Source organism: Callorhinus ursinus, unplaced genomic scaffold (genome assembly GCF_003265705.2).
Source record: "Callorhinus ursinus isolate GAN/ISIS: 27379988/994484 unplaced genomic scaffold, GSC_fseal_2.0 scaffold7, whole genome shotgun sequence".
Classification (NCBI taxonomy): domain Eukaryota; kingdom Metazoa; phylum Chordata; class Mammalia; order Carnivora; family Otariidae; genus Callorhinus; species Callorhinus ursinus.
Window position 1 is genome coordinate 5,182,460 of NW_027397069.1, and position 25,535 is coordinate 5,207,994.

The window sequence follows — 25,535 nt, forward strand, 5'->3', positions numbered from 1 at the left end:
CAGCCTCCGGGCAGCTTTCACATTCTCTTCTGAGTTTAACGACTCTAAAACTCTCTACTCACTGAAGGATAAACCGCTTAGACAAATAGACTTTCAACCTTTCATTGATCTCTGGATATATTTCCATCACCCAAAGCAAACAATATGAAAAGGCATTAACTAGAGAGAGATTTCCTTGTTCTGTTTTGTTTTGAGGAAATGCCTTTGGGTCAATATTTAGTCAAGCTATTCTTTTTGCATTTTCTGCATTTGTGACGCTGAAGAATAAGACCCTCCTCAGAAAGTAATAGCTTTAAAAAGAACGTTCATTTCTTCAAAAGAAACGGCTCCTCTTTGTATGAAATTCAGTGTAGCAAACGACAGACTGGTATCTGCTATATGAGTGAGCACGGCTTTGTGCTTTCTGCCTATACATGCAACTGGACAGGACTTAGCCAAGGCCTGCTCGTGGACAGTGTTAAGGATTCCATAGTGTGCCTAGTAAATACACACACACACACACTCCCAAAGTGGCTGATTTTTTAAGTAAACTAATATTAACAAGCACACTAATGTTTTAATATGACTGGGAATCCTCATTCTGTAGAGTTTCTGGGAAAAGTTACTATCCTTACGCCAACGAGAATGCCATTATGGAAACCCAAGTGAAAAAATAAATCTAAGCTTTAGAGCTCTGTGTTTAGGGCTGTACTCAAGAAGGAAGAAATCTAATTCAGACAAGGTTAATCATTCTCACCCCTTGGTTATTTGCAGGACACTGCCTTCTGATCTGATAACATTTCTTTCTCCCCCCCCCCCCTCAGGTTCCCCCCCCCCCCCCGAAGGTTAAATCCATCCCTACCTCCTTTCCTGTTTTCTTTGTTAATCTCCTCCCTCCACAATTCCTTCAACCTTTCTCGCTCTCCCAACAGAACTTGAACCTAAAGCAAGTGTTTCCAGGCACTGAGAACCCCTGACAGACAGACTGGTGCTAGATTCATCTGGGAGTTGGAATTAGAACGAATTTAATAAGAGAACGAACAGGAAACAAAGTGGTTGCTTTAAACTCCTTCGATTGCCACCTGAGGGCTACCATTGCATTAGGTTGAAGGCACAGCCTCCTTGGCAGAACACAAAGTCTTGAGGGTAAACAGGGCAACTTCACCTCTAGCTGTGCCTTGTCTGAAAAGGGGAAGCGGCTGTCTGTTGGGCAAGGAGGCCCCTGTGCTGAAGAAGAGAGTCTGGACACCTCGTGCCATCTAGGCGCATGAAGGGCAGTTCCTGAACGTTACTGAGAATCTGGTGAGCTTCCAGAACCTTCCTGGTGTTTTCCTAGGCACTAGCAAGGAGGAATGTGACAGCCTTCTAGATGAGCCCATATGCACCCTGAGAACAGGATTTTAAAGTCCCTTCAAGAATTCACACAGAAACATCAACATCAAGGTGCCTGAAATTTAATCTGTCAGTATTCTTTCTCAGAAAAAAAAAAAAAAATCTGTGTGGCTTTTCTGGGGGACTTGAGGGGACAATGGGCGGGACTGCTATTCTTCTAGAATTTGTTTCTGTAGTGAATGTTTGATGGGGATGGTGGCTCCTATTCAATCAGCTTGCAAATTATAAACACAGTGCAAGCTTAATTTTTGTTATATATTAGATTGCACGTTTGGTTGGAAAATTGGTGATTTTTAGGCCAAAGAAAATGATGCCAGAACTTTGAGACCCAGAGACTCTTCCATTCTTTTTTTTATGAAACAAAATATTGAGTTTCCCTCTATGTCTTTCTCCCACCTTTCAACCCTCCCCTCTCCACACACCCATCTACATCATCCAGGGTCTGACAGTTCAGATACTTGGGCTCACGTTTCTGCCGTTCTGGGCTGCGCTATTTTCACAGGTGAACTCAACAATTACCCCTCTGCCTTCTGGGGGGTCCATTCACCGCCCATTATATCTTGTCGTCTTTTCTTCTTTATACAATTACTAATTACAGGTCACTGAGCCACGACGAGGCTGGCTGAGGACCTTTTCGCAGGAAACCCTTCGCACGCATTTCATTGTCTTAGACCCCACGCTTCATGTGGTTAACTTTCAAGTCTGAAATCTGGTGCAAGCCGAGGGCAGAGTGCTTTTCATTCCTGCAAAGTGCCATCTGGGGAAGGTTGTATGCGCTGCCGTACAAACCATGTGTCAGATCAGGGACCCGGTCCAAGCTCCGGCAGGGATACTCACCCTTCCCGGAGCACAGTATGCCGTCCGCTGACTCACACAAACTCTTGCTTTGTTCCTCCGTCATGTTACACTTCCGCGGGTGCTGGCAGAGCTCCCCGAACCAGCCTCTCTCACACACGCAGCGACCACAGGAGCATGTTCCATGGCCTGCGAAGCAATCGCGGGGTGAGGGGGAGACGGGGAGATGGGTAAATATCCAGCGGAATCGCAGTTCTTAAGAAAGAAATAACGTAAACCAAAGGACCTCATTTCCTATCAAGCAAATATGCTTCCCTTTATACAGAGGCAATTTGGCATACTGTTTAAAAGAACTTCACAACCGAGTTCCAGATTAACATACTACATTTGGATGTAGCACAGGAGATGGTCTGAGAAAGAAAGAAAGCTTGAAACGATTTAAAATGGAATTTTGTCATCCTTCCTTGATACCAGATACTCCGTCATTTACATTTTTATCAGCACGAAGTCTCAGCCCGCTTCCTCATTGCGCTGGCTGGCCAGGACATCCAGACCAACTTGCAAGGCTAGTCACGTTACCGTGGCTCGCTGAATTTATTGATTGCCCTCCTATTGTTTACTAATAAAAAACAAAAGGTTAACTTCCATAGGAATGGCATTATGTTACTTTATCTGTGTACCCTCCCCTTAATAAAAACAGATGTAAGTTTAAGTCAATTTATTGTATAGATTTTAAAAACAGCATAAGGCTTAGATTCATACCTTTGACTTTTTTCCCCCCCTTTTGTTTTTGTCATTGGCTCCTGGTTCTGGGGATGTCTAGTTTTTGGTGTATCTATCACACTGTTACTTATGATAGTCACTCACCAGCATAAAGTCCATCTAATTGCTTGCCACCAACATCCCATTACATTGTCTCATCTTCCACTTTAATTTCTTATTTTCAACCAATGCTTCATTCTTTTACCAGTATGTACATTACCTTACAGCCAGATCGCTTCAAACAGAACAACCAAAAAACTATTTTATGGGTAAAATTTTGCTGATGATGCGCAGAGCATTTTCCTAGGCACCAGGGGATACAAAATCAAGCACGGCAGACATGATAGGTAGTTTTAACTGCTGCATAGTTTAAAGGTATACAGTTGGCATTCATGGGCACTTTCTTCTTGAGAAGTCTCTCCTAGAGTGGTTTTCATGACCTGGGACCCTCCTCCTTCCAACACTTCTCCTGTGTCTATTTTTCTACTTCTTTTTTTCTGACCTAATTACTGCGAGTATCCCCCGATTGTCTAGTCTTAAACTTCTTTTATCTCTCCATAATCTCTCTTTTGAAAAATTAATAAATCACAGGCTTTCAGATAACGGCAATGATCACAGGACTGTATCTTCAGCCTCTAAATTTCTCCTAACGTCTACCCCCGTGATTGCATTCTTTGTATTCTTTTTTTTTTTTTTTTAAGATTTTACTTATTTATTTGAGAGAGAGAAAGCATAAGCAGAGGGAATGGCAGAGGGAGAAGCAGACTCCCTGCTCAGCAGGGAGCCCGATGCGGGGCTCGATCCCGCGACTCCAGGATCATGACCTGAGCTGAAGGCAGATGCATAACCGACTGAGCCACCCAGGCATCCCGCATACTTTGTATTCTACTAGCAACCAAACTGACCCTTCTAGACCTGCATCTACAGTTGTTTTTCCCACAGATGCTCTTCTGTAGTATCCATTTCTTTTAATGGTGCAACTAGCCTTCCAGTCACCCAGTTCAAACTATTTTGAATCAAGTTTGAATCTCTTACACCCCTCTTCTAAAGAGTTGCCAGAACCTGTCCACCTGTGTCACCATCATCAGGTGACACCTTCTATCAGGTCTTTCTCCAACAGTTGTGCTCACCGCTTCTCATAGCGTGACTCCACTCACATATAGCCTTGAGCGCCAGCCCCGTGCAGCTCCCTAATGCTTTTGGGATGAAGTTCACCTGCTTAGCCTTACTTACGTTTTAAGTTCCTGAAATACACCCTGCCCTACTTTTTCAACCTCACCCCCTCTCTTCTCTTCTCCCCTTTCATATACTTCTTGACTTAAACTGATCTATTCGTTGTTCTGCATACATTTCCTGGGCTTTTCTGACTTCATACCCTTGCTGAGATAGAGACCCATTCTCCCTACCCTCATAGCCTAGTCCTGATAATTTTCAAAGCTCAGGGAACATGACTACACCTCTGTGAATAGTTTTCTAATATCCCCAAGAGAAGTTCATCGTCTCCTCCTCTGAATTTCTATACTACCTTATTTTTCACCTCTATTGTGGAACTTTGTCTTGATCTTTGTGGTATCTGGTTATGTGTCAAATAAACCCATTATCTGACAGTGAATTCCTTGAGAGTAGGAATCACTTCTGATTCATCACTGTAGTCCTTCAGAGTGCCAAGCACATGGCCTTAGACATAGTGAATCCTCAAAACAATACCTGCAGATTGAAATATTTTTTAAAATACTTTATTTATTTATTTGACAGAGAGAGACACAGCGAGAGAGGGAACATAAGCAGGAGGAGTGGGAGAGGGAGAAGCAGGCTCCCTGCTCTGTGCGGGGCTCAATCACAGGACCCTGGGATCATGACCTGAGCCAAAGGCAGCCGCTTAAACAACTGAGCCACCAGGCGCCCCTGAAATCTTTTTTTTTTTTTAACAAAATCTCCTTTTCATTTGTCACCCCCCAAATCTCAGCTGAGAACCATGAACTGAATCCAGGGCATGTTTATAGGTCATCTGGTTAATACACTGTCACTGAAGGACAAGGGACAGTTCTTGGATGGCTCTGTTTTATTTTTGTGTTTGGTAGGATGCAGTGAAGTTAGAGAATCAGTGCCCTCTAAGAGCTACATATATAAAAAATAGTTATTAAACTGATTATATCTTGACTTCCCCAATAAAACAAAAGCCCACTTAAAGTGAGGTCTATTTAAGACGTTAAAAAACGTCGTCCATCTTTGGAGGCAGATAATCTGGGATACTTCTATGCACCAATTACATCCAGCTCAGGACTTTCCCAATGTTCACGTTTCTTTTTTTTTTTTTAAATATTTTATTTATTTATTTGAGAGAGAGAGAAGGAGAGACAGTGAGAGAGTACAAGTGGGGAGGAGAGGGAGAAGCAGGCTCCCCGCAGAGCAAGGAGCCCAACACAAGGCTCGACTCAGGACCCTGGGATCATGACCCGAGACAAAGGCAGACGCTTAACTGACTGAACCACCCAGGCGCCCCCAAATGTTCACATTTCTTACCGACCCTGGGCTAGTAAGAATTTCCATCAATTTGACATAATTGGAATCATTTAATCTCTATTGCAGAGAAAGCCATTCTCCCTTTAAATTAGGATATCATTGAGAATAACTAAATGGCTCCTCACAGCAAGTAATTTAATATAAAATTTATATTCAAGGAAATAGGAGATTGTTTTTCATTTATGAGCTCATTCATCACATCCTTCCACAAAATTAGGTTGGCATCTAGCCCAGACAATGGTCAAAATGCATTGGTATTTAAATGTTTTGCTTTGCCATTGATGTGGCTTTTCTTTACCTCAAATTTTGTTAAAATCTTTATACAATCTTCTTAAAATAAACTTTAATGATATAGGCATCCATTCGAGAAACTATTGACTGTGCACCAGGCATCATACTAGTTCTACTGTTATGGTTCCTATAGTTCACGTGGGTAGAAAAAAGGACACAAATACACTTGAGCTGTAGGAGAACTAGAGAGGGCACTAGTACATTCTACAGTGAGAACAATGCTAACTGGAGTAGTCAGAGAAGTAGTCGGAGAAGTATCCCTCCGTGACACCCAAGGGATAAGAAGAAGTCAAGACAGCCAATGTTCTAGGAAAGCTAATGAAAAGTTCTTGGAATAAGAAAGCTTGGCAGGTTCTAGGCAGTGAAAAAAAGGTCAATGTGTTCAAAGAAAATTGAGTAAGAAAAAAATGGAATAAATAACAAAGCCGGAGAAATATTCAGGAATGAGAACAGAGGGAACTGTCTATTCTTGGTAAGGAGTTCCCATTTTATTCTCAGAAGAATGGGAAATCACTGAAGGGTGTTATGCAAGAGAGTGATATGATATGATTTACAGTTTGCAAATTCAGCTTGGCAACTGGGTGGGAGAGATTAAGGTGTACTGGGAGGCACTGAGTATGGGGGAAGTGAGAGAGTTGCAGCGGTCCAAGTGGAAGGTGCCAAAGGTGGAGGCACCACGGAGGAGAGTAGACAGAGGGGGTGGTGCCTATAGGACTTGGTGTTGGATTGGACGTGGTGAGTGAGAACAAAAGGACTAGTTTTCTAGCTGGGGAAATATAAATAATGATGCTATTTGTTAGCTATGGAAGCAGCAGGATGGCAGGGCCGGGAGCAGAAAAGATCAGAAAATCAGCTCTTGCTTTGAACCCCGTGTGTCTGAGATGCTCTTATCAACCAAGTAGACAGGTCATATGAGCAGGTGACACAAGTCTGGTGCTCACAGGTTAGTGCTAAGTTATATATGCTGGAATTTCCAAAAAAAATAGATAACATTTGGAAGTGAATGAGCCCACCGAGGGAGAAATAAATCTTGGGGAGCTCCAATATTTAGGGCTCGGGTAGAGGAGGAGAAGTAGAACAGGTAGGAACATCTAGTAAAGAAGGAAGACAATGAGACAATTTTATAAAATGACAAGGGAAGCTCTTCCATAAAGGTGGCCTACTGAGTAGAATGTTCCTGAAAATTGGAGTCCAAAAAAAAAAAAAAAAGACCATGAGAATAGTTTCAGTCAGCTTTTGCCAGACCATCTCTACTATGCTGTCACTTAGGCGTATAAATGAAGCACCCAAGGGTGGCAGACCTATTGGAGTATAATGCATATATACCACTCAGTAAGAACAATGTGTCTGCTGGGTGGCAGAATCCATAGTGATAAGTTATCTTCATATAATAAGTGTACAACAGATCATTCTAGAATGAACCTTAGAAAGATCCAGCCCAATGAACTATTTGAAGTACACTAAATTGGCCTTCACTTGACTTCCCAAGTCTTCACACCGGTGAGTAATTTTCCGTTCGATTTTCACTTCCAGAGCCACTCACCTCTCCCAGATACTTAGCTCCTTGCTGCTGGTATCCCCATCCTTGCTCTTTCTTCCTGTTCTCTTCCCCTCCCTTACACCAAAATATTCACCGAGGATGCTCCAGACCTGTGTTGCCCAATATATTAGTCACCAGTCATGCATGACTATTTGAATTTATTAAAGTTAAGTAAAATTTAAAATGCAGTGTCTCAGGTGCACTAGTCACATTTCAAGTGCCTGATAGCTCCGTGTGGCCAGTGGCTCCTGGGTAAAATGAGGCAGATACACAACACTCCCATTATCTCTGAAAATTCTACTGGACAGTGCTGCTCTAGACAAAGACCACTTCCAGTGAAATTCACTGGCTTTGAGACACATTTCCTTAAAATACTGCAGTGATGTTTCTCAACTAGGAAAATGACCCATGAGTGGATCTAACTGTATCAGGTACTCCATATTGCCTGCCCAATATTCTTTTCCCCTTGTTAATATTAGGGGGACACTCATTTTTTTTCAGGGAGGTGATAATATGCCCATCTGAAAATGTTTGATTACCCAAGCTCCTTTTGATCTAAGACACAGCTCTAACAAAGGAGATATAAGAGAAAATCTCTTGGGTGAGGTTTCCAGGAAAGCTACTGTCATCCAAAGAAAATGAGACAGACTCAGCCAGCATGTATCCTTTGCTCTTTGCTCTTTGCCCTTTTCTCTTCCCTTTTTTCTTCCCTAGAAGATAGACACACTGGAGGCTTTCTAGGAGCACCATCATAAAAGTCACGCCGGAAGGGCGGAAGCGAAGACAAAGGTGTGTGGGACACTGATGGCTCTCGGGTAGTCCCCTCACCACTCATCCCTGGAGTGACAACCTACAGATATATTTCTGTGGATTACCTACAGCCCTGACTGGTACACTTAGGAACTCAGAAAAGAGGTTTGTGACTTAGGATGTCATCTGGAGATGATCCCCCTGCTACCCAAGCTAAGAGAAGCTTGGCTTGAGTCAGTGGTTGGAGACCTTGGTCAATGTGAGCAATCCCGCAGCGCCTGGGGGTCACTATCCTCATTATTCTTAGGCTGCATGTTCTCCTTCAATTTATAGCTATGAACTAAAGAACTCCCAGAGGAAACTGTGAACTGATTGTGTAATTAAGAGGTGGCTCTTCATTATCCCTTCTTGTTTCTTCAATGGGACCCATGGGTGGCAGCTATTCCAGGACCCCAGAGGAAAGAAGAAAAGCAATAAGCAGGCCATTTCCTATTCCTATCTTGGGTAAATGGAGGACAGGAGGGAGGTCTCTGATTAAGTTTCTATTAACCTAAAACAATTAAACACACATGAGCCAACATGTGGATATATTTTCTTCGTGAAATCTTAAAATCGAATACCACTAAAAAGTGAATAATTCTTAGGGATTATCACTCTGGACAGAGCATGTTTTTTCTGTAGTGACGTATTTGATTAAAAAAAAAAATCCATGCACTTACAGATCACATACAATTTTCATTGTTAATGAAGATGTTTTGAGAAGGTCCGCATGTGGTCTACAATCATTGAACGTGACTCATCAATAACTTAATTAAAGTAAGAAGGGTCTTACTTCATACCAACCTTCTGTTTGCCAGTCATTTTCATGACTCTCATTTTCAGGTCATAATCTTGGTGTAATCAAAACTGAACTGCTTAGAATCGTGTAATTATTTACATTCATCTTCAGGTACAATTGCTAATTTACCCCACCCACTGGGACTGGTTTCATCATCTTCAGGGTTCCTGTTAGGCAGGGATAAGCAGGGCTAGTTATTATTTCTCATGTGCCAGCTGATTTGGTAGGTTTATGGATGCATTTGGTTTTACTCAGTCCTCGTTTGCTAAAATACTCAGGCTGTCCCTGCTTGGCTCTCTGGCCACACGCTGAATGCACAGGGCTCTAGTTCATCTCTCCAGGTGAAAGACCACGCAAACTACGGCTCGGTGTCTGATGGTGAATGGAGAAAATGACTCATATTAGTGACCTTCAGGTTTGTTCCCCTCTGAAGCCACACCAGACGGAAGATATTAATGAGTTTCACACACTCCTACTAGTAAGATTCGTTAACCCCTGGTTGCCACGTGAGGGGGAAACTAAATGCTTTGTACAAAGAGCTGCCACTCCTCCGAGACACAGAATTGATGATTCATAGGATGCCACCTTGCTTCCAAAAACTCCGCAGCTAATGCTTTAAGATGGCCAAGGCAGATGCATTGTTTTGTCCTGTTCTGAAGATGGACATTTCATTTTTTTTTTAAAGATTTTATTTATTTATTTGACAGAGAGAGAGAGAGCGACAGCGAGAGCAGGAACACAAGCAGGGGGAGTGGGAGAGGGAGAAGCAGGCTTCCCGCCGAGAAGGGAGCCTGATGCGGGGCTCGATCCCAGGATACTGGCACCATGACCTGAGCCGAAGGCAGACGCTTAACGACTGAGCCACCCAGGCGCCCCTGAAGATGGACATTTCAATCTTTTGCTTCCAGTGCATGCGCAGGGCATGCCGGGATGCCCACTTGGCCCGCAGTCGCAGGCACGTTTCATTCCTTATGTCTTCTTCTCACCGTAAAGAAAATCGGAGGACATTATGATCCTTACCACACACGTGAGTGTACCAAGGCAGAGACCAAATAACCTGTGTAAGCTACTACAGCTAGTAGGAAATGGAGCCAGAATCCAAATCCTGGTCTGTCAGAACAGGAGGTTCACATTCATCTTGCTGTGGGGTAATGCTCACTTAGCTTATAAGAAAATGATGACTTCTACTCACTTAAATCTTCTCTGAAAGAATGCAGCAGAGTGCACACACACACACACACACACACACTCCATAGAATGCGGACTTTCTATAGACAAAATATCAAAATAGCCACAGAAGATTCATAAACCAAGATTTAAAAAAAAAATTTCTATCCCTCATAAAAATGTAGGAAGAAATACAACAAAATATCATCAGACATTATCTTTGAATGATAGATTTATGAAGGATTTTCATTTTGTCCTTTATATTTTTCATTATATTTTTAGTTATTTTAATGTTGAAAAATAAAAAAATCAATGTAAAATATTTTATAATGTCCAAACATCTAAAGATGAGCAAAATAAAATAAGTGAAGTAAAATAATGTACATGATAAATGAGTAGTTTGAAAAAAATCCTTCCCAAGGATGGATTCAAGAGCAGCTGAGAATGAGCTCTGATGTAAGAAAATGAAACAAATACATTCCTTCAACATATCAGATATTTTTTCATCTCTGTGCCTTTGCTTAGCCCTCCCAGACCCAAAATGACCTTCACACCCAAGCTCCACACATCTAAATATTAGCTGTTCAAGGCTCAGGTCAAATGTTCATTCCCACTTGAAGAATTCTCTGATTTCAAACTCGGATCTCTGTCTCTGTCTCTCTCTCTTTTTCTCTGTCTCTCCCTCCCCTTATTTGTGGCTCTGTTAATTTTCAATTTATTCAAAGGAAAAAAAAAACATCTTGGGATCAATCCTTAACCTAAGTTTGAGGATACAGTAATGAGAGAGAGAAAGAGAGAGGCTCTTATTGTATCCGCGAGAAGTGTAGAGATCTGAAGAAAAGAGACACAAGAACACTTACAGTGAAATGGCGTGATGTTACGATGAAGGTATTGCAGTATGGAGGAAGTACAGAAGAATTTCAGAAAGGCTCCCTAAAGGAGATAATTTGGAAGACTAATAGAAGAATGGAAAAATGATGAGTTACTAAGGAGAAGCGAAGCTAAGGAATACAGTGCCAGGTAAAAGGGACAAAGTCACGACACATCCAAATTTCTCCATCTCCATGGCCCTCTTTGAAGAAATCATTTTTAAAAAAGATGGAGACAGTTGGTGCCACAAAACACTGTCTCCTCCATCCAATTACTCAAATCAGAAACTTGGGATTCAGACTTGGGACTCATCCTTGACTCTACCCCGCCCTTCACTCATTCCTTAATCAAGGATTTCTGTAAGTGCTGTTCATACTCCTGGGGCAGCAGGGACCCCGCTAAGCCTTTGAGCTGACATTTGGCACTAGTCTCCCTGGAAGGAAAGGAGGCTGGAACCACATCTTGGCAGCAGGATGGTACCACACTTTCCTCTGCATGCGAGTCCTTGCAGCAATTCATGAGGATGACAGCTCAATATGGTGGTAATGGGAATTACCTTCTCTTAGGATAACACAGCCCAGATGCCCAGAGATGAGACCTATATGGCACAGATGTTGAGGCTTCCCTGGCTTACAGGAAGCCTTATGCCCTAGAGGAGCCCAAATCTCTCCTAATGATTCCTTAAGCAGAGCTCCCGGAAACCCCACCAGGGCATGGCATTCCCATCACACATTTAGAGTTCAGTCATATTCCCTCCCAATCTAGTTGAAATTTATCAATCACAGATCACTGTTACCATGAGCAATGTTGTCTGGTAACACTGGCGTATACTATCTTCATCTGTTCCCAGGGAACCGGACTAGGAGTTTAACAGAGGGTCAGAGTCTCTTGCAGCAAGGTAAGGGTTTTCTTAGCCTCGTGTCCATATTGTCGGTAATGCCATCACCAACACACCCAAGTTTTTCCATCTGTACTGTCCTCTACCTAGCTGAACTGCCCTCACCTCTCACCAGGACTACTCTCCTAACATCCATATTCACCCACCAGCCTTAACAACGAGCTCCTCCGAACAATGAATACTTCACCCTCCAGCCAGAGGGTACTTTTTCACCACAGGGATCATACACCCCTTCTATGGTTTCCTATCATCCTTTGAGTGAAACCTCAAATCATTAACATGGTTTTTAAGACACATCACACCTTTTCCCCGTTTGCTTTCCAATCACTAACCATCCAGGGTTTCTGGTCCTCAAATGTTCCTGGATGTCACTCTCGCTTTCCTACAGATGCCTCGCACACACTGTTCTCTGTGACTGCCCTGTCATACCCACCACTGCACCCGGCTGAGCTCTACCCATCCTATTACCACCCAGTATGGCAGGTGTCATGTTCAGCCAATTAATATGTGCAAAGCGCATACTATGCATCATATAGTGTTATCCAGGTATGGAGGCATTAGAGTCTAGGTTAAATCCCCCAATTACGTATGTCCCCATTGAACTAGTGGTTCTCCTTCCAGCACATCTGGCTCATTGTCCCCCCCATTCCTTTGTCAACGTCTGCCCTTCAACCATGATTGTAAGCCCCAGTAGATTCACCACCAAATCTCCAGTGCCGGCAAAGAGTAGAGGCTCAATAAATATTTGCTGGATTAATGAAGAAATAAATGATAACTTCAGCTTCAACCTAGCAGAAGTTGGGAGAATTTCCATACGAAAATATTTAATTAGAATTTGAAGAGTCTGGAGCTAAGGAGAACGGAGCTAAGAAAGCATCTTGAGAGACTGACCTGAAGATGAATGTGGGAGAGGCTGAGGTGGCACAAGGACAACAAACAGCAGAAGACATCCAGAATCCATTTCAAGGGAAATACTACGATTTATGGGTAGGCTCAGGAAGAGGAACAAGGAAAAGAAATGAAGTGGTTATGAGAAGTGGGAGAAGAAACGGGTGGGACAGGTGTTTCTGAGGCCCGGAGGGGAGACAAGTTCATGGGGGTTTCAGAGTAACCACAACCCCTGTGTTTTAATGTGGTCATCTGGAATGAGAATTGAAAATCACCCGGGATTTGGGCAACAAGGATTTATCAATAACCTCAGGGAGAGTCAGTTAGGTGGAATAGCTGGAGGTAGAGCGACTTTCCACGGGCTTAACACTGAACCAAGAAGAATGCTATAAGCATATAGGTCAGAGAGAATGACATCGAGGAAATGAAAAGTATTTAAGGATAAGTGTATGCTTGAGGGGCCGAGCAGGGCTTTCCATGGAATAAGTATGCAATGAGTATTTGCTGATTTAATTATCATTATGTGCTATATGCATGATAAGGTATTACTAAATAAGAAGAGGGGTTTTTCTTATGATAAAGGATATTTTTAGATATACTGAGAAATACAGAAACGTTGGCAATGCATACTGTGGCTTGAGGAACCCCACTGGCTGGTGTCTTCCTAACTGTGCTCTTCCATGCTTGGGGGAATCTACGAGAAGATGCCCTACAGAAGGTACACTGCTGAGTAAGAACCACTGAAAATACTTCTGAGATGCACAGCGGCCACTTGGATTTGGTAGCTCACTGTCAAGTGTAAGGAGAAGGACTGCTTTATGCAAAAAGTAAACAGGAGAAAACACTCGTTCCATCGTTCAGTCCAAAACTGAACACCAGAAAGTCACAGTTCTGAATAATAAACTGTTGTTACAAAAGGAATTAATAAGCAGACATGGAACCCTGTTACACATCTCACAGAGTTTACAGTAGTCCACAGCATAAAATTCTGCCTTTGTTATGTCCGTCATTCTCTTTATATGCATATGTACCAGTAATAATAATATCTAATGTGTGTGGTATATATGTATGTCACATATATGTACGTCACATATATGTATGTCATGTGTATGATACGTATATGCTGGGTACTTTATATGCATTAACTTATCTAATCTTACAGTAACCCTATGAGAGGTATATTATGATCATCATTTTATAGGTGAGAAACAGAGGTTTTGTAAACTATCTCAAATAATGTTAGTAAGTGTCAGAGCCAGGGTTGGGGGGAATAAAAACCCCTCCCATCTGCAGTCTTAACTACTGTACTATATTGCCATTTATATTTCTAAATATTAAAGTACATTTACATAAAGGTTCATGGGAAGTCAAGGAACTTGTGATATCCTCATTTGGTTTAGTATGCTGTATACTTTAGTCCTAAAGTTACTGTAGATTCCAACATGTTAATTAATGGCATGTCTCTTACATTTTCTTTCCAGAGAACAGTTGAGACATAGATGAAATTCAAGACTATAATAACCAAGGCTCGAGTAATTCCTCCCTTAAAGCAGTGCTCAGAAAAGAAACAAATTAAAATCACAGTACCTTTATTAGCTGGCCCAAGGAAATCACACTCTGAGCCCAAGTGCAAAGCTATGGTGGGAGGGAATGTTCCCAGGGAGAACACGAATTACAGCTGATTCTCATTATCTGCAAATTCTGTATTTGAGAATTTGCGTACTTGCTAAAATGTATTTGTATCCCTGAAATCAATACTCATGAAAATTTTCCAGGTCACTGGGGCACATAGGCAGAATGGTTCACGTTCTCAGCTAAGGTCAAAGAAGATCACCCTCCACCTCTTGTTTCAGCTCTTACACTGTAAATGAGTGTTCTTTCTGCAGTATATTTAGTGCCCTGCTCTTCACATTTTTGTGCTTTTTGCTGATGATTTTGATGTTTAAGATGGCCCCTAAGGAGAGTGCCAAAGTGCTACCTTGTGTACCTAAGTACAAAAAGGCTGTAATGTACCTTCCAGAGAAAGCATCTGCTACCTAAGCTCCATTCAGGTGTGAGTTATAGGGCTGTTGGCCATGAGTTCAATATTAGCAAATCAGCTATATATTACACAAGGTGCTTTTAGACAGAAACATACATAATACAAGGGCACGTATTGATCTGTTCATGAAAATCCTCTGACCAGATGCAGGAACAGGGCCCCGTATTTCTCTCAGGAACAATGATTCAGTATTCGCTAATTCAGTGTTCACAGCAAACTTATAGACTATAATTACCATGAATAAGAAGAATAGACAGTGTCTTGTTGAGGAATACTAAACAGAGTGTGTGTATGGACTGTAGGTTATACGTAGCTTTTCTAGCTGTAGGTTACTTAGGATAAACATGAGCAGGCCATTGATGGGGACAACTCTCCCTCTCGCTCCTGGAACTATCCCTCCCCAAGCAATAGGAATGACCATCCGGAGTAAAGATTCACAAGTAAATGACAAGAAAAGCAAAAAATACTCACTAGAATATATAAAGATGCGTGCATCAGCCCTAGGGAGGAACAGGGGGCAGAATTTAATGGCCTGCCCTGTCACCTGGGCTGGTCAGCTCAAGGAGCTTTGATGAAGCAGAGGGGGTAAGAGAAACACATCATTGTTACCTATGAACAATCTTTTAAAATACTAGTATCATCCTAACCCCAAATTTCTCAAGGACATTATTCAACTATTAAAGTGAAATTATGCATAACCTAAGACTTTTTTTAGGAAAATTCCCAAGACTTTTTCCCTTTAATACTTGAAAAGTATTCAGAGAACTTTGGTCAATAAAATCTTGCTAATAAAATTTAGAATATGAAATTAAATGCATAGGTGATTTTTTTTTTTTAGAGCTGGTTGCTAAGATTTAAGAAAAAGCACTGAGGGAATGCATCCCATTATAGTGATCAAAGATACCGCACATCTGGCTTCTATCTGTCCACCACTGGCAGGGCTGGGCCCTCTCTTGAGCAGGAGCAACCCTCTCCCCAAACTTGAAAATGCCTTTGTCCTCTGATAATTACGTTCTATGATACCATCTCTATTCGGTAAGATCAACCCCCCCAAGAATCAATTTCTCACTGTGTGAGTAAGGCTCTCCCAAATTATAAGTAAGGCTACAGCAGGGGGGTAAGATGCGTCTGCATGTCTATAGCCATTGTGTAATCTACAGTGTTACATCCTGTCTCAGGAAAGGTTGGATTGCATGGTTGGCAAAATCTAGACAGTATTAAAGAGTAAGACTCTGCTGGTGTGTCCGCCACACCATCCAGAGAACATACTCAGATCAGCGGGCATGAGAGTTGTAATCCTTTGGCAGATGATATTGTGCCCACCAATACCACCCTTACTGTTTTGGGGACTTCAACCTGGCACCACCTGGAATTCTCGGCCCCAAGGTCTTGGCCAGGCAGAGAAGGCTGCTCTGAGATCCCATGTGTACCTCTGAGGCATGCTGGGCGTGGCAGGGGAGCTAAGGCCTCCTAGAAGCAGTCCTCAGCCCATGACTGATGGATAACTAAGAACCGTGTGCTCTACCCGGGCTCCCAGGGTTTCATCTCCGGTTCCCAGATGAAGCTCCCGTTGACCACAGCAGTAACAGGATTGATAACACATTCGTAACCGACTGCCTCCACTTTCCCACTCCCCTACCAAAATCTCCTTCACCTTTCCAATAAATTACTTGCATTCAAATCCTTATCTCAGAATCTTACTTCCCACAGAGTTTCTCTACAAAGGGTTCTAGTCTCTGGTCCAATTATATTTCTCATTGTATATCAAATAACTGGTTTTCTGGCTTATACATTGGTCTTTTACTAGTTCGGCTAGTGGAAATCAGTTCCCCCTGGGGCACAGTAATTCTGGGTAGATGGACAAAATACAGACTGTAGACAAGCAGAGTCAAGAATTAGTCTAAAAAATTATTACCTTGTGAGATATTCTCTCGCTTACCTTGTAAATGTTTGATCTCATCTAGCATGGAGCTATATAGATCTGTTGTCAGCTTTGACTTCCTCCCCAAAGTCAGAGAGAGAGAGAGACAGAGAGACAGATTCACTGGGGGAATGGCATATATAATTTAATGGGTATGTAGAAGTAACAGGTTTCTACAATATCAACCCTTTCAACCAAGTTACCAAGGCAGATGGGCAAGGAGGCCCATGTGAGGTAGACACTGCATGTGAGAGACATGACGATGCTCACAAGAGCAAAGACATGTCAGTGGTTCTTTCTAGGTGCCAGGTGGGCTTTAGGTATCACTGCAAGAATTAAATGAGTTACTAAACATAAAGGCACTTACTGAAAAAAAAAAAAAGACTGTAATCTACTTAGATATTTCTGGTAACTACCACTGAAGAAAAAAATCCAAGCCAAAAAGAATATAGACAAAAAGTCAAAACAGTTTGATGTCACCCTGGGGAAAACTGTGGTACTGAGAAAGATCTGTGAACTGAACATCAGAGCTCAAATCCAGAGTCTACCACTTTTTAGTTTGGAGACATGAACGCCTCCAACCTCACTCCCTGTTCCATCTGTGACCTGAAGAAAGCAGGAGCAATCTCTCAGGGCTGGGGGAGACAGACACCCGGCCTAAGACCTATTTAAAAAAAGGTCCTTTTCCTTTGGCTTCTGGAGAAAGGAAAGAAGAAAGTATGTTTGCTCCAAAGGCCAGAGAGACATGCATGGATGTGAGACAGATGGTGTCCCCACCTTCCATAAGCTGGATGTGCATTTTGATTTTTTTTCCAGCAACAGCACCCAATTACATTATGATCATTGTCTGAGGAGAGACAGAGTCTTGCAGTAGGCTGGCACAGCCAGTTCACCGGGACTGTACCGGACAGCTGTGCGGAGCTGGAGTTGGCATGCATCACCTCAGACACAGGAAGTCTTGCAAGACTGAAAGAAGGGAATGATAGCAGCCCATCCCCTCGGCTGGGTGGAGCTCAGTAGACATTGTTACACTCAGCCTCGGGACTCCGTGCTGACTGACCTCTGTCTGTCTCGATCTCCCTCTGCAGTTTTTTTTTTTTTTTTTTTTTAACTGTCATTCAGCTCCTGTTGGGTCTCTGAGCCATCATGGAAATGGAGGGTCCATTTTTTGTGATTTTGTAAGTAAACTTTGAGTGTAATCATACTGCTTTTTTCCCCATAGGTAGGTAATACCTCCTTCCTCCCCTCCCCCAGTTTTTATTAGAGAACAATAAACATCATTTTCAACTGATCAAGTGCAGCAAAACCTGTCACTAACTTCACAGGAGCTAGTATAATCTCAGCGACCTTTTGTTGCCAGCGTACTCTGTGTTTTCACATAGCCCTAAATCAAGGGTCCAAGAAGATAAAGATCATTGCAAACCTAATTATATAATGCTTTTAGGTCTAATTGTATATTGCTTTAAGTTGATCTTCTTTTTAACAGAGTTTCCTTATTTTTTTTAATATTTTATTTATTTGTTTACTTGAGAGAGAGTGCATGAGCAGGGGGAAGGGCAGAGAGAGACAGAATCCCAAGCAGACTCCCCGAGTGCAAAAGCCCAACACAGGACTCGACCTCAGGACCCTGAGATCATGGCTTGAGCTGAAACCAAGAGTCAGAGGCCCAACCGAATGAGCCACCCAGGTGCCCCAGAGTTTCCTTTAAAAAAAAAGGAAAAAAAAGAAAACAAGCAAGCAAGCAAGCAGTAGGGTGAGACAGGCAGGCCACCGCGCTGCAGGCGGGCTGCAGGTGGCAGAGAACACGAGGAGTGCTCACCCCCACAGACGGCGCCATCCAGGTCTTCACAGCGGCGGTCATCACACTCACACGTCCTGCCGTACACCCTGCGGTCTCCTGGAGGGGAGCAGGTGCACTTGCCACATTCACATTTACCTGCAAAACGCACAGGGAGAGCACATGGCTTAGGAGCGTCACAGAATCGGCCGGGCTTCCCAAGGACACAAGCACATGGTGAAGCCTGGTTGAACAGTTCAGCAAATAACTTCTCTTACGGGCCTCCGGTAAGCTGAGGCCCAAGCACAAGAGCCACGGAGGCCGGGGGACTGAAGTGACACTTGTTTCATTCATTTTTGAAGACTAATTCAGTTATGAAACCCTCTGGGCATTTCATATTCAACCTCATTTGATGATACCAAAACGTATATATTTTGACTTAATTTAGTATCATGTCATTTAAAAATGTTTTTATATATTTTTATTTTGGGTCTATTGGCCACATAAGAAAAAAAATGCTCATTGCTGCATTTCAAGGTGATGTTTTAGGACTACTTATAGGCACCAATTTTATAACTTATAGAACTCATTTTACCATGGAATATCAAAGTGCATGACCTAAATCCCTAAATACCTTTATTATTCTTGACTTAGAATTTTAAAGTATAAACATTTTTTGGAATGAGTTTGGTTCACAGTTTAGGAATTCCTTAACTATTATCATTATGGCTGTCATCATTATTTCTTGGGCTGTAACTATGTGTCAAACACTATAATTCTTTCAATTCCATCATTTTGTTTTCACCATTTCACTCACTGACTAGAATTATCACTATCATTTTACTAAACAGGAAACAGAGACATACCGAGGCCAAGTTCCTTTCCTCTGGCAAACCAGCTCATAAGGAATAGATTCAAAATTTATATCCATCCTCATTAACCTTAAAGTTTGCGCACTTAACCATGAAGCCAGACTGCATCTTAATATACCCAATGCAGCACCACAAGGCTATGAGCAAGAAAATTCCTTTTGCCTGAGGAATTGGCACTGGTTTGGCAGACATTCAGCTGGGTGACTACCCTGAGACATCTGTTACTCTCTGTCATTAGCCCAACCATCATAATTACACACCCACTGAAATGATCATAAGATGCTTTGGGGCTGACCCTCCAATGTTGTTAGTCATTCTGGTGCTGCATTTGTATCTTGTTAAAGAAATTCTGAGTTGGTAGATGATGGAAGAAAGGAAAATTAGTATTTAGAATCATATAATTTCAGAGCTGTAATTAAAGAAAATCTAATGCAGTGATTCATAATCTTTTCTGGCAGAAGTGGTAGGGTCACTGTCCCTTTGAGAATCTGGTGAAAGATACTGCAATAGATAGTGGGGTTCTGGCTGCTCTTCAACCAGTCTCTCTTCCCACTTGGAGACAGGCCCAAGTTCAGCAGGAGGCAGAGTCCATCTCCTTCCCTGGTGATACTCCCTCTTCCTATGCCCTGGTGGACAGAAGAGGGACACAGTAGACACTCTTGGCCGGGACTTTGCTTCTTGCGGGTGAGAGCAAAGACACAGGGTCTGTGGCAAAGGACCACGAGCAACAGCAAGCACAGCAGTGAGCAACCAGGAGCTGAGGAACTCCGCACAAAGTAATGGCAGGACGGGCGAGTTGTTGGCAGGGCCTTGCGTCCCTGGGGTGCTGCACAAACTGGTTGCCCACGCTTGCACTCTGCTCCTAAACCCTTCTCATAAAATCCTTCTCCATCCCAGTTAATGAAGTTGGTCTCTGTTGTCCACAGACAAGAACTCTAACTGGTAGACCTCAGATCTCTCCTTGGAAATATATACCAGCACACATTTACTTTTTTGTAAAATGTCAGGAGGATCCATGACTTCCCACAGTTTATTTAACAGATGAGAAAACCCAACCAAGCTGATGCTAAATGATCTGTCTAAGGCCAGTGAAGTAGACATTAGCAGGGTTGGTGCTGGAACCCGTTTTTCCTGATCCCCAGTGACCTTCTGGTCTCCATAAACATATGTGCCATCATCATGGGGTGTGTGTGTGAATGACAACAAAAATCAGACTCTGGAGACACAGACTAACTATACAATCTTCTCAGCAGTACAACCGCGTACGGTTAACTAGTCCTTCGTGAGCAGATACGGGAAACATCAACCACATTATTCCTGAGAGGGAATGCAGTCCTAGTTAGCAAGTCAACATAGATTTTTAAGTTTGAGGGTGTATGTTTATGGTGACAATTTTATTAATGTTTTAAGGCATTCAGGAAGTTTCCTGGATATGCATTATTGGTTTCTGTGCCTCTTTGGAAAGGATGATCTAAATACTGGCATACAGGGGCACCTGGGTGGTATAATCCATTAAGCATCCGACTCTTGGTTTCAGCTCAGGTCATGATCTCAGGGTCCTGAGATCGATGTTGGGCTCCGTGCTGGGCGTGGAGCCTGCTTGGGAGTCTCTCTCTCCCTCTCCTTCTGTCCCTCCCCACTGCTTACCCTCATGCTCTCTCTCCCTCTTAAATAAATAAATACATAAATACATAAATAAATAGTGGCATATATGTTCAAATATCTACATTTCATTGTTTTCATTATGGATAGTTTGTCTTGTATTTCTTCTATAAAGTTAGATTGCAAAGTGTTCATATTTGGTCGTAGGTCCATTTTTTTCCCTTAGTAGATTGTAATTCATGTATCTTTTTCAAATATCAGATTATAATTAGTCACTTTGCAATTCTTGGTGGTTTTTTTTTTTTTTTGGTCATGTATCTGCTGGAGTTTTCAAAAGCTCTATCAAGCCAACTATTAGCCAAATTACTTTACAGCTATAGCTCTAACACAGTTTATAGGCTACAGTACCTTCATATGGAAAGGCAAAAAATCAAGAATCAAGACAGGCTAATGTATTACAGATAGAAAGGTAAAGAAGAGTAAATTGCTCATGCAGTCTACATTTTAAAGTGCATTATTTTGCAGTCTTAGTTCACAACTTAAGTCTAGTCACTACTTGCCAAGGTAAATTTCTACTTTACTTGCCAGGTAAGACATATAGAAGACATATACTTGCCAGGTAAATTTCTACTCATCTTTCAAGATCCAAAGTAAACGTCACCAAATCAGTGATACTTGCACCCTCCTCACACACCTGCACAAATACAGCAGAATCAACTGCCTTCTCATGTGTCCTCATGATCTTTGAATCAGTATTTATTGAATAGATGCAATAAACAATAATCACATGTGAATGGTTTAATAATAATATTCCCACAACACATGAGCTTTAATGGTTGAACTTGAATTTAGAATTGGATGTCTCTCCCAGAATACATGCGCCTTTCCAATTGCCAGAAAACCTTCATTTGTGTCTCCCACAGTTACATCAATGAAATCTGTCCCACAGCAAGCTCACCCTCTTTATTTACACACATACTTCTCTTCCTGTGTCCTGTTATCAGGAGAAGGTCACCATCATTTGATCTGTCACCAAATCTTAAAAACACCTGATGACACAGTTGATTCCTTCCTTCTTTTAATGAACTATTCTTCTCCTTCCAATTTGAAATTTCATGAGATCCACTTTTTTTAAAAAAAATTAAATTCAATTAATTAACATACAATGTATTATTAGTTTCAGGTATAGAGTTCAGTGATTCATCAGTCTTATATAAGATGCTCATTACATCGTGTGCCCTCCTTAATGCCCATCACCCAGTTAGCCCCCCCAACGCCTCTCCCTGAGATCCATTCCTTAAAACATGCCTGCGATTATGTAATGGTCTTTCATGTGATAGTCTCCGTAGACCTTCAAGGCAGAGATCAAATTCCTCAACAGAGCTCTCCACACCTGGTCCAACTCACATTTCGAAGCATATGTTCGATGTTCACAGTGTACTCATGTTCAGAGACGTTGCTTTTTGCTCCATTTCTTCTCTCTGCTGTGAGCTCTGCCACTTTCTCTGTACAATCTGACCCACTGTTCGGCCAGCTCAGATCTCCTGTCCTCTATGAAACCTTCCTTGTCATCCCTATTCGGTTCCCTGGAACACGTGTTCTTTCTCTCTGATCCCACAGTAATTTGCTCATACCACTAGTAGATCACTGAATGCAAACTTCATACTGGATAAGTACATGCTTGAATCAGACCCTAAATACTGAACTTTTTGTGGTCCAGGCTGACAGTGAGATTTGTGTCCTGTTGGCAGCCAGCAAAGTTCTCTGTTGATGGAGTAGGAAACCCTGACATACAGCTTTATTGTCTTTTTAAATAAGAAATTGAGTCCAATCTCTTTCATTTATTTGCTAAATGATATTATTATTTCAATGACTGCTTTAGTGTTGTAAGCTATAAATGTGGCTTCTCAAATGACTATCAATATTCACATAAGTAAGAATGAAGGATAATGGAAGTTGGCATGTCTAGCACTAATAAATGCTATTTTTTTTAAACAAATTGAGAGGAAAATCTAAAGAAAGATATACTCAAAGAAATACAAATAAGCCAAGTAATTTTTGAAAAGATAATTCAGGAACAGATGGAAAGGACAGAAATAACTATCTAAGAAATTAATTTAGTCAACATCATCAATGTCATCCAACCAAAGCTTATGTGAACTTTACACTGAGTCTGCCCATTCCTACTAAATTTTTAAAAAGCAGATAATCTTGAAGCACACACAAAAAGTCAGTCCAATGATATCATTTTATAAAGGACTGAAATCCCTATGAATTGTATTTTAAGGCTTATACATTAGCAAAGAGTAATGAACGAAGGCAGCTACCTAGAAGTTCTGATTTAAAAAGATTTTACTTAAACATTTCAAATTTGACACTTCCTTAAAATACAGAAAAACTCTAAGACAACAATGTACAGTTTATAGTGCTATGTACAACTAGTCATTTTAATAAATAAAATATACCTCACTTTAAATATCATCTTTAATTTAAAATTTCTTACACTCCCTAAGAGAGTTAAACATCTTTCAAACATGTGCATGTTTGCCTTGGAGTACATTTCTCCTACATATCAGGTTAAAATTTAAAACCTTAATGCACTTACCCCAAAATATTTCTCATATGAAATTCAGCAAATATGAAGACTCTCTTTTGTGCAAAGCACTTGATCAGGAAGTATAAGTCTAAACAAGAGTTATATAAGTCTATAATTTCTGTTGTCCCCTATAGCTCATTTCATTTCACTAGGTATCAACTCCAGATGAAAGTGTTGGAGAATGATATTTCCAAATATCACAAGCTTAATTGTTTTGAGCATTATTGGCAAAATTTACTATTGTTATTATGAAACTGAAAGGTCAAATATTTTTAATATTTGTTTTTAAAAATCATATGGTCTGTAGATATATAGATTGGAGTTTTCATAACCTTCAGGTAGGAAAGACCATTCAAAACATGACAATAAACCAGAAACATTAAAAAAAATCGACAAGTTTGACCATAAACAATAATTGAAACAAAATAATATTTTAAAAAAATAACATAAGCAAGACTGAAACATAAACAATAAACTGAGACAAAATATTTGCACAGATAAACATATAATAAAAAAATGACTATATATATGAGTTCATATATAAATAATCAATAATGTATACCCACAAGAAAAATAGACCAAGGACAAAAATGGATCATTCACAATAGAAATAACAATACACAATGATCATCATCAACAGCAAATTACTTATATTACTTAGTAAATCTCATGGAAATAAACTGCAAATTTAAAATAGTTATACTTTGAAGGGAAGTCACCTGGTTCATTAAAATACTTGAAAATTCTGAAATTTTATGCTAGTAAGATTTTATCTGATATAGCCTGGAGAAACCCTCATTTATGGTGTTTTGGGTTTTGCCTACAAGATGCTTCAAGGTATATGCAAATAAAATAACATTATTTTAATACTAAGAAGTAGGACTAAGTAGGACTGTCATTCTACATATAGGGTAACTCTGTACCACTAAATTATAAGATGAAATAAAAGAGCAGCTTGACACCTTTATAAAAGGTAGACTGACTCATTTATATTTTTAGAAACTGAAAGATTAAAACTGTATTTATTTACCCTGATTTTTATAGCAGCATTATCAACAATGCCACACTCTGGAAAGAGTCCAAGTGTCCATCAACTGATCGATGAATAAAGAAGATGTGGTATATATATATATATATATACATATACATACACACACACACACACACAATGGAATAGTATTCAGGCATCAATTAGAATGAAATCTTGCCTTTTGCAATGATGTGGATGGAGCTAGAGTGTATTATGCTAAGCGAAATAAATCAGAGAAAGACAAATACCATTATTTCACTCATATGTGAAATTGAAGAAAAAAACAAATGAACATGGGCTGGGGAAAGAGAGGGAGGCAAACCATAAAACAGACTCTTAACTATACAGAACAAACTGAGGGTTGCTGGAGGAGAGGTGGGTGGGGGGGATGGTCTAGATGTGTGATAGGTATTAAAGAGGACACTTATTGTGATGGGCACTGGGTGTTGTATGTAAGTGATGAATCACTATATTGTACAACTGAAACTAATATTGCACTATATGTTAACTAATTGGAATTTAAATAAAAAATTTGAAACTAAAAACATCCAACCTTACTGATTAATTTCACTAGTTTTTATCCTTGTTAACTGCCAGAGCACAGTTATGGTAGAAATATTCATTTAATTATTTCATAAAATCAGAGATTGTTAGAGATGGAAAATCATGGAGGATGATCAAGTCCAACTAGCCCTACAATTTATGGATAAGGAAAATGAACTCTGGGAGTGAGATATCATGTGACTTTTTCAAGGTCATACAATGAAAAGGGATCCATAGGTCGTCTCTCAAGGTCACAGAATGAGTGAGGGGATGGAAAGCTTAACTCATTCCTCCATCATTTCTAGAACTATTGTTGATTGCCCTTTTTAATAGTCAAGGATGCTCAGGTGACTCTCTCCTAATGAAAATGGAGACGTATCTGTCAGCATTACCTGAAGAAAAGATAGTCATCTCTGGTACAAGCTATTTTTTCCAAAACTAATATTAGCCTAATGATGTG

General features: G+C 40.9%; 1 protein-coding gene across 1 annotated transcript in view; it reads right to left on the reverse strand.

Moving 5' to 3' along the window:
* The window catches only part of ITGBL1 (integrin subunit beta like 1), a 205,320-nt gene that overhangs the window by 5,786 nt on the left and 173,999 nt on the right, over positions 1 to 25,535 (reverse strand). Inside the window, exons 8-9 of the mRNA XM_025874718.2 lie at positions 18,475 to 18,591; positions 2,209 to 2,355 (exon numbers count right to left, since the gene is read on the reverse strand). Of these exons, the coding sequence (XP_025730503.1) occupies positions 2,209 to 2,355; positions 18,475 to 18,591 (264 nt within the window). The remainder of the gene's footprint in view (positions 1 to 2,208; positions 2,356 to 18,474; positions 18,592 to 25,535) is intronic.